The sequence below is a fragment of the Parus major genome, chromosome 20, assembly GCF_001522545.3.
Source record: "Parus major isolate Abel chromosome 20, Parus_major1.1, whole genome shotgun sequence".
Classification (NCBI taxonomy): Eukaryota; Metazoa; Chordata; class Aves; order Passeriformes; family Paridae; genus Parus; species Parus major.
This window is the reverse complement of record NC_031788.1, coordinates 1519884-1529303: the sequence shown is the minus strand read 5'-3', so window position 1 is coordinate 1529303 and position 9420 is coordinate 1519884. Positions and strand designations below refer to the sequence as shown.

The 9420-nt window shown below is 47.6% G+C and overlaps 1 protein-coding gene across 1 annotated transcript in view; it reads left to right on the top strand.

Annotated features, from left to right (window-relative positions):
- Positions 1–7: 7 nt before the first annotated feature.
- CEP250 (centrosomal protein 250) overlaps positions 8–9420 on the top strand; it is a 27155-nt gene continuing 17742 nt past the window's right edge. The window contains exons 1-14 of the mRNA XM_033519177.1: positions 8–135; positions 724–780; positions 1469–1551; positions 2119–2284; positions 2923–3029; positions 4309–4536; positions 5111–5207; positions 5686–5784; positions 6507–6668; positions 6974–7152; positions 7590–7772; positions 7900–8044; positions 8322–8468; positions 8640–8968. Coding sequence (XP_033375068.1) covers positions 19–135; positions 724–780; positions 1469–1551; positions 2119–2284; positions 2923–3029; positions 4309–4536; positions 5111–5207; positions 5686–5784; positions 6507–6668; positions 6974–7152; positions 7590–7772; positions 7900–8044; positions 8322–8468; positions 8640–8968 — 2099 coding nt within the window. The 5' untranslated portion in view covers positions 8–18. The remainder of the gene's footprint in view (positions 136–723; positions 781–1468; positions 1552–2118; positions 2285–2922; positions 3030–4308; positions 4537–5110; positions 5208–5685; positions 5785–6506; positions 6669–6973; positions 7153–7589; positions 7773–7899; positions 8045–8321; positions 8469–8639; positions 8969–9420) is intronic.

The window sequence follows — 9420 nt, the reverse complement described above, 5'->3', positions numbered from 1 at the left end:
AGCTGGGCAGGGCCTGCCATGGCGGGCAGCGCGGGCAGCGGGGAGCGGAGCCCGGACTCGCTGCGGCGGAGGCTGCGGAGCGCGGAGGAGGCGCAGCAGCGGCAGGCGGGGCTGGTGCGGCAGCTGCAGGACGAGGTGAGGAGCGGGCGGTGCCCGGCGGCGGGGAGCGAGTGCAGGACCGCCCGCGCTGCCGGAGGCACTCGGCGGGAGCCCGCGGGGCCTCCCCGGGCGGGCGGTGCCGAGCTCGGGGCGGGGAGGCCGCGGCAGCCCCCGTCCCGCCGCCGTGTCACTGCCGACCCTTCCTGAGCTCGGTGCCCGCAGCATCGCTGCTGTTCGGCCCCGTTAGCAGGGCTTGTCCCGGGCTGGAGTCGGTCCGGTTTGCTTGCAGAGCAAGTTTGAAAACTCATTTCGGTCGCTTCAAGAACCCCACCTTGAACGTTGGCTCGGGGTACGTGGGGGCCGTGGGTCAGGTAGAGCTGCCCACACCTGTCCCATCGTTCTGCTTGCTGCTGCTGTCCCAGGTGAGCAGTGCTACGTGTGAAAGATAGCCCGCCCTAATCTCTGTCATATTAAAGTGAAGCTTCCCAATATTGCAATGGCTTCTTGTTGAGTGTATCAGCATCACTGTGCTTGTGCTGGACGGACTCAGAGAAAAGTTAATGTGGGGTGAGCAGAGTATATTACAAGCTGCTTCTCTCATCTTCATTCTCTGTATCCATTCAGGTACTGCAATACCAGACCTGGTGTCGAGTGTTGGAGCAGCAGGTGAAAGCTGGCGGGGTGAGTGTGCAGGTTGTGAACTAAAAAGGGTGTATCTAATGTTCCCAAATGCTGACTAATAAAAACCCTCCACAAACGAAGGAGAGGAAAGCAGACTTTTACTGTCTGAGGATTTTTCTGTGATTGTCTGTGAGTTTTACCATTAGTGTTTCGTCCAGTTGCAATTCTTAGAGCAGTTAGTAGTCCAGGATACCCAGCTGAGGATTTTAATTTTGTTAAATAGTGCTTCATTGGAGTTACATTTTTTGTGGGTCTCAGGAGAGGACTGTGCTGCATGTTACATGATACAGCTGTCCTGTAAAGTTGAAACAACTTTTTGGGAATCAGGAAAGCTGGTGGTCAACATACAGAACTGGCTCTATGCTTTTCTTTCTGCTTCATGGCTAAAGTAAACCTAGAAGCCAAAGGGTGGAAGAATAGAAGAGTATTCCCAGGCATCAAGTCCAAGTCATGAACTTGAGTTCATGAACTGAGAACACATAGCTTTGGCAGAGTGAGGAGAGCTACTCACACTAACACCCTTTTCCTCCCTCTTCCATGTAGTCACAACACTGTTACACCTGGAAGAAGCCATGTTGCACCTGTTAGAGCTCCTGAGATACCCAAAAAACGGACAGGAAAATGGTAGATGCTGACAGTGGTGAAGGAAACGCCATCATTTGACTGAACATTTCCTTTCTTCTTAAAGGGATCCCTTCCAGGCAGGTGGAAAGCCACAGCAGACTACAGCCTGGAGAAAGCACTGCTTCAGGTGGAAGAGGAGCAGCAAAGGTACAAGGAAGAAGAATTTCTTCATACTTGGTATCCTGGCTGCTCGTGGAAGTGAGGGAAAACCTGTCAGTGCTACCTGGTCTCCCCAAGGGAAGCAGTTGGGCAAGCTACTTTGACAGGAGAAAGGTCCACAATCTGCTTTCTGTGGTGCAGTAATAGTGCTGTGTGCTGAATGGCTCTGCTTTTAGTGGGGAGGTGGTGTGTGTGTTCTGTGTGAAAGGTCCCTTTCCAGCCTAAATTGTTCCGTGGTTCTGTAGATGAACGACTCTGGACAGTGCTAGAAAGGTGATACATCCAGTGACCATCAGCAGGGAGAGGGAGAAAATTCTTACCTGTGGTCATTGTTAAGGTTGAAGGGGAAAGCAGAATCATGCATGAAAATTGAAGGCTCAAAGCATAGAGAAGCAAATGATGTTTTTATCACAGAGAGATCTTCATTAACCCTGTAAAGTGCTTTTACTGCCTCTCAGACAAAAAAAAAATCAGTGTTGAGGAAGCTGGAAAATCATAGGGATGATGGATAGCTGTTGTTCAGTGACCTCATTGTTGTTTCTCTCTCTTTTCAAGGTGTGAGAATCTGGCAGAAGTGAACACTCTCCTGCGGGAGCACCTTGATAAAGCCAACGAGGTCAATTCTGCCCTCAGAGAAGATGTTGGGAAGCTGACGGCGGATTGGATGAGGGCCCGGGAGGAGCTGGAGTTGAAGGAGAGTGAATGGCGCAGTGAACGTGAGGTGAGGATAGGCTTTGGGAATGCCAGCTGTGATGCCAGCTGGGAATTTTGTTCCTGGCATGGACAACTTGCTGTGTGGAAGCTGTGGCTCTACGGAGGATGTACTGGTGCCAGACAGGAGTGTGAGCGGAGGATGCTGTGAGGAGATGCCCACCTTATGTGGCTGCATTGCTCAGTTGTGAAGACAGAGCTGGGCACTCTAGGGCAGTCACAAGAACACTTTTCTATTTAATAGTTCCTAAATCCTTGTTTTGAGCAATGGAGATCAGGGAGGTCTGTGTGTGTTCAGATTGAAAGTGGCCAACACAGGAACAAGACAGGCCTCCTGTACTGACTAGCTCTTGTAAATCAGCCAGGCACTGGGCTTGGAGGGGCTTGTGTTTGTTTTCATCTGCTGAGACTTTGAGGTGGTGAATCACAATCAGCTTGCTTTGGTGCTACCCACTGTTATGGGAGAAGTGTGGATGTTCCCTTCTTGGCAGATGCTTTGGGCCTCTGTGGTACCTCTTCAGTCCTTGATGCCCTGGTGGAGTAATTATTAAAGGGCACCTGTTGATGTTGATTTATTCTCTTGTCTGAGAGATGCTACAGTGACAGTGAAGGCTGAATTGGCATTTCTTTTTGTCTTTGCGTGTTTAGCTTTATGACAATCACTTAAGGGGGGAACACAACCGGCTGCTCAGCCTGTGGCGGCAGGTGGTGACCTTCCGCCGGCATTTTCTGGAAATGAAGACTGCCACAGACCGGTGAGTGGAAGCTGAGGTGAGATCTCTTGCTGAAAAAGTGTGGCTTGCTTGCTTTTCAGCCCTGCTTTTTGAACCTCAGTGTTGCATTGGTTACAGCAGGAGTAGGATTTCTCCTTTGGCAGTCAGAAGCAATGCCATTCAGCATGCTTTGGGCTGTTCTCAGAAGAGTTGTTTGCTGCTCGTCTTCAGATAAAGCTGAAGGGCTTGAGCCATGAGGACTGCAGAGGCTCTGAGCAGGTGATGACTGTGGTGATGTGTGGGTATGTGAACACAGGCACAGAAGTGCATGGACATCTGGAAAGAGACTCACTGAAGCTGTGCATGCAGCATAGAGAGTGGCCCCTTTTATGAAATTATAAAAACCCGCCTTTAAAAAATCTTACCAATTTTCTTTTTCCACTGCTGCTAAGAGAAGTATGATTAATGCATATTTTTTCACTTTTCATTTCTAGCATACATTTATTCTGGTCAGTTTGTATCCACTTATTCTTCTCCCAGCATTGCTGAGAGAAAGAATAGCTTCTTTATGCTGTTACTGCATTTGTCCAATTTATTTTGCTTAGTTTGATACATCTTTTTATGATTGTTTTCTTGTTCTTGGGCTCTCTGAGGTTCTTTTCTCCCAAGAAAAATAGTGCAGCCATAATAGTACCTTCTGGTGTCAGCATGCACTTGGAAAAATCTGGTTTGTAAGTTAAAGTTAACATGTTAATGTTAACATTGTAAGTCATTTGTCTTAATTGATTATGAGTTTTCCCTATTGTGTAGAGTCTGCCTGACCTGGTATTTAGTCCTTGTATTGTTTGTGCTTTTACATTACAGCATTTCAGGCTGATTCTTATGCCACCTTTCTGAAATGCTTTATTATATAGGTATAGTCTTGAGCCTCTTAACAAGTCCAAGTGGGGATGAAAACAGAGCACTTAAGAACACAGTGTATAAAAGCTGGGGATCTTGGTAAAATTCCTGATATGTATTAATGATAATTAGAGTATGATAATAAGAGTAATTAGAGGTGCTTGTGGCCTTCTGGCCTGTACCATATCTTACTTCTTATATCTGAGGAGAAAACAGACTCCACTCTTGGCAACCTGGTAAAGTCATTACTCAGCTGTCAAGATGTGTCCTGGTCCCCCAAGTGTCAGAGGAATGACTTGTCCCCAGAAAAGATGTCACCTTGCCTGCCAGCATTTCCTGGTGTATGATTGCATGCTTCAGAAGTGAATCAGCTGGTAAAGATGATGGAATGAACATTGGCTCTTTCTTGGTTCCTCTTCAGAGATTTGTCAGAGCTGAAGGCAGAACAAATGAGGCTTTCTGGATCTATTCTTGTGAGCTGCTCCCGCCTGAACTCCTGTGTGCAGCTCAGGGAGTCCATCCCTCTGGGTAAACCTGTCCAGAAGGATCAGGCAGAGCAGCAAGTGGAACCAAAAATAAACCAGACAGCTGAGGAAGTGATAGCCTTACAAGTCAGGTGGGACATGGAGAAGAAAGAGCTTCAGGACAGGTAAAGGTGTTTTAACTTTGCTATTACCTGCATTATCTTTTATGGCAGCTTCTTGGGTTCACAGATGGGCTGTGCTCACATTTATAACAACCCTGCACAGCCCTGTATCTGTCCCTGGTCAAACTCTTACCTTCAACAGAAAGGATGGAAAAAGGTATCTACCTGACAGAAATGCTTCCAAGTAAGACAAGACTGGAAAAGAGATGGCCTCTGATAGTGCTTTTGCTGTTAACTGATTCTTGATGAAAAAAAAATTAATTCAGTATAAAGAGAACTGTGTTTCTTGTACAGCCCTTTTACTGCTGAAGGAGTTGGGAGGAGTTTGCCCAGAACCATCATAAGCACTTCAGCACCTCCGTGCTGACAATTCCTTGCAAGACTGAGTGCAGAGGCGTTTGGGGAAAGAAGTGCCATTTTGCAACATCAAGCCTATTAACCTGTTGAGATGAATGCTGCCTTTGCTGTGTTTCCTGGTTTGAACTTTGCTATGCTGTGCTTTGGGGAGCTGCTTGGCTCTTTAACAGGTGCTGGTGTGCAAAGCTTTTGGAATGGCACGTAGACCTTCTCTTCTCAGGGTGATGGAGCTCTCAGCCTTGCTTGTACAGTCTCAGAAGCAGAACGAGGAGAAGGAGAAGACCATGAAAACACTTAACGACACAGTGGAGATTCTAGTATGTTTTACCTTTACCTGGGAGATAGCCCAGGATTTACTCTCCAGGTGAAGACAGAGGTGTGGTTTCCTTAAGAGCAACAGTGGTAAAGATGCCAGTGTATGGAAACATCAGGCATCTTGCCAAAATACTCCTTGTGTGTTCGGCAGATGTGGAGTCAGTCCAGATGCAGGCAGTGGCAGAGATACTGCAGGCAGTTCAGGTGTCTTCCTCTTAGGGGTGGCACCAATACTCTTCTGCCTGATTTCAGCTCTCTGGGGATCAGAGTTCCTTGGAACTGACAGTTTAATAGCAGTCTATAAAAACTAGTTTTTGGTCTTCCTCTTAGTTTTAGCAGAGAAGAAATGGAAGAGATATGGGCAGGAATATACTGGAATCACTAGAGCAGAGACTTAGCAGTGTGACTGCTACTGAGGATGGGAATGCTGCAGATGGGAGCAGTTCTTCCCTGACCACACTTTTTTTACTCTGTTTTCAGGAATCAAGCTGGATAGAGAAAGAATTTGCAGCTTCATTGACTAACAGTGCCAAAGAAGAGAATCTTTTACTTCAAAAGCTCATTAAAAATATCACTGAGGTGAGTATAGACCTGGTACAGGGACCACATCCCTGTAAATTTGATTTTGAAGATCTTGAGGAAGGGAACAGACTGGCCTAGGGGTTAGAGATAGTACACAATATCTATCTGTGTTAACTACCATTGCCTTTTTAATTTTTAGACCACTTTTCTGACACAGAACCTGTTCTAGCTTGTAAGTTGCTGTGACAATTCAGCTGAGTCATTAGAAGTTGCCTTCACCACCCTGCTAAGGTCTCTCTTGGACTGTGTTTTTGGAGAGTGCTACTTGACATTGCATTCCAGCGTTTCTTGGGCAATTCCCTCACCCTCTTTGAGCAATGAGTCTGTTCTTCTTCAACAAGTTCACTGACTCTGTTGATGCACTTATCAGCTCTGCTCCTTCCCTCTGTGTTCACTGACTGTTATAATCTCCCCAGAACTGCAACTTTCAAGGGTAACATTAACTTAGTCCTAAAGTTCTCGTAATATAGGAGGGTTTAGTTGTTAGCTCTTCTGCACAGCTGTGAGAAGGTAAGTGTTCACTTAAAACACTTGTGAAGAGGTGTACACAGAAATCCCTGGAGTACTTGTAGCCACAGGGAGAAACCTTCTTTGTGGACTGAAAAAATGAGAGAATTGAGTTTTTAATGACTCCAGGGTAAAGTAGGAGGAAAAGGAGAACAAGATAAAGAAAACCAAGTAAAATGTGTAAAGACTAACAGCTGGATGTGGGCTTTCAGATGGTGCTAGATGACAGTGACAGCATGGTCAGCATTATCTGCACTGACAGTTCCCAGCATGCAGTCCCTGGGGACATCTTCTCAGCTCCGAGATCTGTTGATACAGGACATGCCTTTGGATTGGTTCTGGAAGCACTGGCAAGGATGCGAGGGGCAACACAGGTGAGAACTTCTGTGTCTACCCCAGTGGCCACAGGTTCAGTGCTCAGGCCTTGCTCAGCTCGACACCTTTCCCTTCGCTCATCCACTTGAGGCATTTTTTCTCACCTTCATACTCATGCTCCTGCACTGCTTTGCTGGTCTTCCCAGCTCTGTTCTACTGTTTTTCTTTGCTTGATGCCCACCCCCTCAGCACAGTTTTTGCCTTCAGGGGAGCTGTCTCTGCTAGCTGTTTTTTCCTGCTCTCTGGAGCCACCATCCCTGCTCCTTATTGCTCAGTTGTGCTCCTTCCCTGCTTGTTCCTGCAGGCCCTGAGAGAAGAGCTTTCTGCTAGGCAGGACTCAAACAACATTCTGCTGCAGCAGCAGAGACATCAGGAAGATAAGTGCAGGGAGGTGCAGCAAAGGCTTGAGCAACTGGAGGAGAAATGCAAGAAGTCCAGCAGCCACCAACAGCACCTTCAGTCTTTAGTAGAAACACTCAGAAGGTGAGCGTTTCCTCCTCCTGCATTCCAGAGGCAATCTGCTTCCAGGTCTGGGAGTTCAGAGGTTCCTGGGTGAAGAAATCACCTGTCCTACCATGTGTGGCTCATGAGCATCGTCCTGTCAGGGTTTTTCATGCTCTACTGTGACTCCTAAGGCTGTGTGGGAGATGCACAGCCATGTTGGAATAGAAGACTCCTTCTTCTCACCATACAGCTTCCCTGAATTCTGTTCTTTGCGTGCCCCTGCCCAGCCACTGCTTCTCACTGAAGGAAGGCAAAATCCTGCCTTCCTTTCCCTTTCCCCCTGGAGGATTTCCTTGGGAGGGAAAGAGCAAGGTCTTCCTTAGCCCACTGCCCCCCGCTCCAGCCTGGAGTGCTGGAAATGGGATCGGTGACTCTTGAGGCCTCTTTGTTCTTCTGACTGAGCCTTGTCTCTGCAGTGACTGTGCAAACCTCGAGAAAACTAGGGAAGAGTTACAGGAACAGCTTGGATTAATGGAGCAAGAAGCCTCATGTCTGCGTCAGAGTAACGCTGAGCTGCAGATGAAGGAAGAGTCAGCCCAGGCAGAAAAGGCAGAGCAGCAGGACAGGATGGAGAGAGCACGCCAAGAGCAGGAGCTCCTGTAAGTGTTAAAGCTTTCTCTGGCAGTGCTGGGCTTGAGGAGGCCACTGTGAAGGAATGAGTGGTTTCTGCTCCTCTCTTGTAGCCTAGACTGTTTTTCTATAAAAACCTCTTGCCCCTCCTCACAGACTGAAGGATTTGGCTGCACTTGAGGAAAAGCACTCATCATTGCAGAGCGAGCTGATTGTCAAGAGACAGACACTGGAGAAATTGCAGCTTCAGAAGGATCTGCTGGAGCAAGAGAAGGATGAGTTTGCCATGGCTCTGGAGAAGGTATGGACACGTTATTCCTAGGCAGCACTTGTGGGAGTGGGAGTTGTGCCACCAAGATCACCTGAGATGCTGTGTCTGGCAGTAGAAGAGAGGAACACTGTTGTTCATCTTGGAAAATGGTGATCCAACCACACAGGCTCTTTGGGGTCATTGGTCCCCATGACCTTATTGGGAGCTCTGCCCTAGGAGTAAGTCAAAGACACCCAGGGGAGGTGGAGTTGCTGCCTGCAGTCTGGGATTTTGCTGTCTTTGTCCCATTGTTATTTTGCCTCTCCAGGCAGAGCGGTCAGTGGCTGAGCTGATGGGGACTCAGAGCAAGATGAATGCTGAAAGAGCTGATCTACAGGCTGCAGCAGCAAAAATGAGCAGCATCAATGAAGCTCTTGCATTGGACAAAGTGCAGCTGAACAAATATGTGTGGCAGGTGAGTTGTCAGAGATGTTACTGTTTGTCTCCAGCTGCTGCTGCTTCTCAGCTTTCTTACCTTGGCACAGTCTGACCAACTGACTGTGGCAATGTTTCTTTTGTGTCTGAGCCATTCTTTCATAGTAATTCTCCCTCTACTTTTATTTCCTCTATGCTTCTGTGGCTGTAGCTAGAGCAAGAGAAGGAAGTTTTGTCTGCTAAAGTGGGTGAGATGGAGAGAGCAAAGATCTGTGAGCAGGAGAAGCTGAACTTCTGTGAAGGAGCAAACAAAGAGCTCTGTGCAGAGAAAGCCAAGCTAGAGCAACTGCTGAAGGAAGCAGAGGAGCAACAGGAGAAGCTGTGGTTAGAGCTTAGGACACTGGAAGAAGAGAAAGCAGAAACCCAGGAGAAATTCCGTCAGGTGACCAAAAGTATGGTGCATCCATGTGGGCACTGGGCTGCTTGTATGGGAAGCTTTACCTGTTGGATTTTGCAGTGGTTTTGTCAAGGGGACACATGGTAATGCTAGAGGTCACAAGGCTTTGTTTGCTACTTTTTGGAAATGTGTGGGTGACTTGCAGAGCTGTTCCACAACTCTCAGAGTTGTTCTCTGCTTCTACAGAGTGTTTTAGTCCACGTGTTTTTGTTGGCCTCTTTTTTGGCTCTTGATAAGCAGCAAAGAGATGACTCTTTGCTGCTTTGTCCATGAATTTGAGTGGGTGGCAAAAGATGTGGCAGAAGAATCAAACCATGGCAAAAGGATCAAACTGTGTAGCTCTGAGTCCTATTTCTGAAACAAAAAACCAGGTCTGCACGGTTTTGTTGATGCTTTTTGTCATGAAGTTGAAGTATATCCAGAGAAGGGAATGGAGCTGGGGAAGGGTCTGGAGCACAGGTTTGACAAGGAGCAGCTGAGGGAGCAGGGGGGGCTCAGCCTGGAGAAAAGGAGGCTCAGGGGGCACCTTCTTGCT